General features: G+C 62.4%; 1 protein-coding gene across 1 annotated transcript in view; it reads left to right on the forward strand.

Moving 5' to 3' along the window:
• Window positions 1–449: 449 nt before the first annotated feature.
• LOC110587974 (hemoglobin subunit zeta) overlaps window positions 450–1,622 on the forward strand; it is a 6,359-nt gene continuing 5,186 nt past the window's right edge. The window contains exons 1-2 of the mRNA XM_021698235.2: window positions 450–562; window positions 1,288–1,492. Of these exons, the coding sequence (XP_021553910.1) occupies window positions 468–562; window positions 1,288–1,492 (300 nt within the window). The 5' untranslated portion in view covers window positions 450–467. The remainder of the gene's footprint in view (window positions 563–1,287; window positions 1,493–1,622) is intronic.

Here is a 1,622-nt window from a genome sequence, read left to right on the forward strand (position 1 = left end):
CTGTGGACCTCAGTTCACTCATCTGTAACGTGGTTCATGAGGCAGCACGGCAGAAGCGTAAATACAGGAAGGAGGGGGAGTGCTTCTGTGAGATCCTGACGCGTTCTAGGTCACCCTTCCAGCACAAGGACAGGGAGGTCAGGGACAATGACTGTGGAGGCCAGTCATGCAGCTGGGCCGACACGTGGACTCTCCACCCAGGCCTGGGCCCCTATCTCCCTGCAACTTGGACTCTAGCTGTGGCCCAGCAGGGGGAGGCCGGAGAGCCCCTCACCCCACCAGTGCCACCAGCCCCTGACCACCCACCCTCACTGGGTCTGATAAGAGACCCCACCCCCACAGCCCTCTCCCCTCTCCAGACCAATGACCACAGCCCAGCCCCCACCCTGGCTCCGTGTATATAAAGGGATCCTGGGGGTCGAGCACCACAGAGGCCTGTCCTAAGCACGCCCAGCTCAGCTACCACCATGTCTCTGACCAAGGCAGAGAGGACCATCATCCTGTCCATGTGGGACAAGATCTCCACTCAGGCGGATGCCATTGGCACTGAGGCCCTGGAGAGGTGAGTGCCAGATGGGCTGGGATGGAGCCAGGTAGGTGACAGTGTGGGGCCAGGGAGGACAGGGGCCAGCGAGGAGAGACCAGTGAGGAGGGAAGATGAACTGCATGGACTTCTGGCTGACCCTATGCTCACTGAGGCCTGAGCAGGGACAGGCCCAGGATCTTCCCAGAGGAGCATGGATGTGTTTCTTCCAAGGCCTCAAGTGCCTAAGGAGGCAGTCAAGAGACTACAAGCACTGATATCAGGGTCTCTAATCCTGCCTGAAGGTGATCCCAGGTAGTTTCCCTGAAGAGATCTTCCTTGCCATAGGGCTGGAGAGGGCATTATTTCTGGCAGACCGTTCATCAGGAAGCCTGGTCAGGGGCTGGGAAGGGGGTTTCTGTGGCCAGACAAGAGGTGAAAAGGGGCTGGAGCCCTACAGTGGATTTGCAGGGTCAACCGGGAGCAAGGAGACCTTGGAAGAGGGCTGAGGTGGGGAGCAGGGGCAAGGTTGGGTGCTGGGAGGGTGTGGAGGCAGAGGGCCTCCAGACCATGGGACCAAGCTTGGGCGAGCTGCAGCAGTCTGAGAGCAAAGTGGGTGTCAAGAATGCGATGCAGCTGCTGAGTTGGCAGGCCCCGTGGCGAGGTCGCATTTGGGTCTTCAGGCTCAGGAAAGGAAGCAGGGATCTTGGGGAGGTGGACGGGAGGCCGCCCTCCTCTGGCACTCACACGATGCCTGCACGCAGGCTCTTCACCAGCTACCCGCAGACCAAGACCTACTTCCCGCACTTCGACCTGCGCCCCGGCTCCGTGCACCTGCGCGTGCACGGTGCCAAGGTGGTGGCCGCCCTGGGCGATGCGGTCAAGAGCATCGACAACGTCGCGGGCGCCCTGACCAAGCTGAGCGAGCTGCACGCCTACATTCTGCGCGTGGACCCCGTCAACTTCAAGGTGGGCGCGGGGCCTGGGGTCCTGGCAGGGACGAGGAGCGCGGGAAGGGGCCCGGTCTCGGCCGAAGGTGCTCCGCCCCACCTCCAGAGCACGCGCTCCCGCACCCGGGCCGCTCACTGAGCCGCGCTCC

The sequence above is a fragment of the Neomonachus schauinslandi genome, chromosome 5 (genome assembly GCF_002201575.2).
Source record: "Neomonachus schauinslandi chromosome 5, ASM220157v2, whole genome shotgun sequence".
In the NCBI taxonomy this organism is placed as follows: domain Eukaryota; kingdom Metazoa; phylum Chordata; class Mammalia; order Carnivora; family Phocidae; genus Neomonachus; species Neomonachus schauinslandi.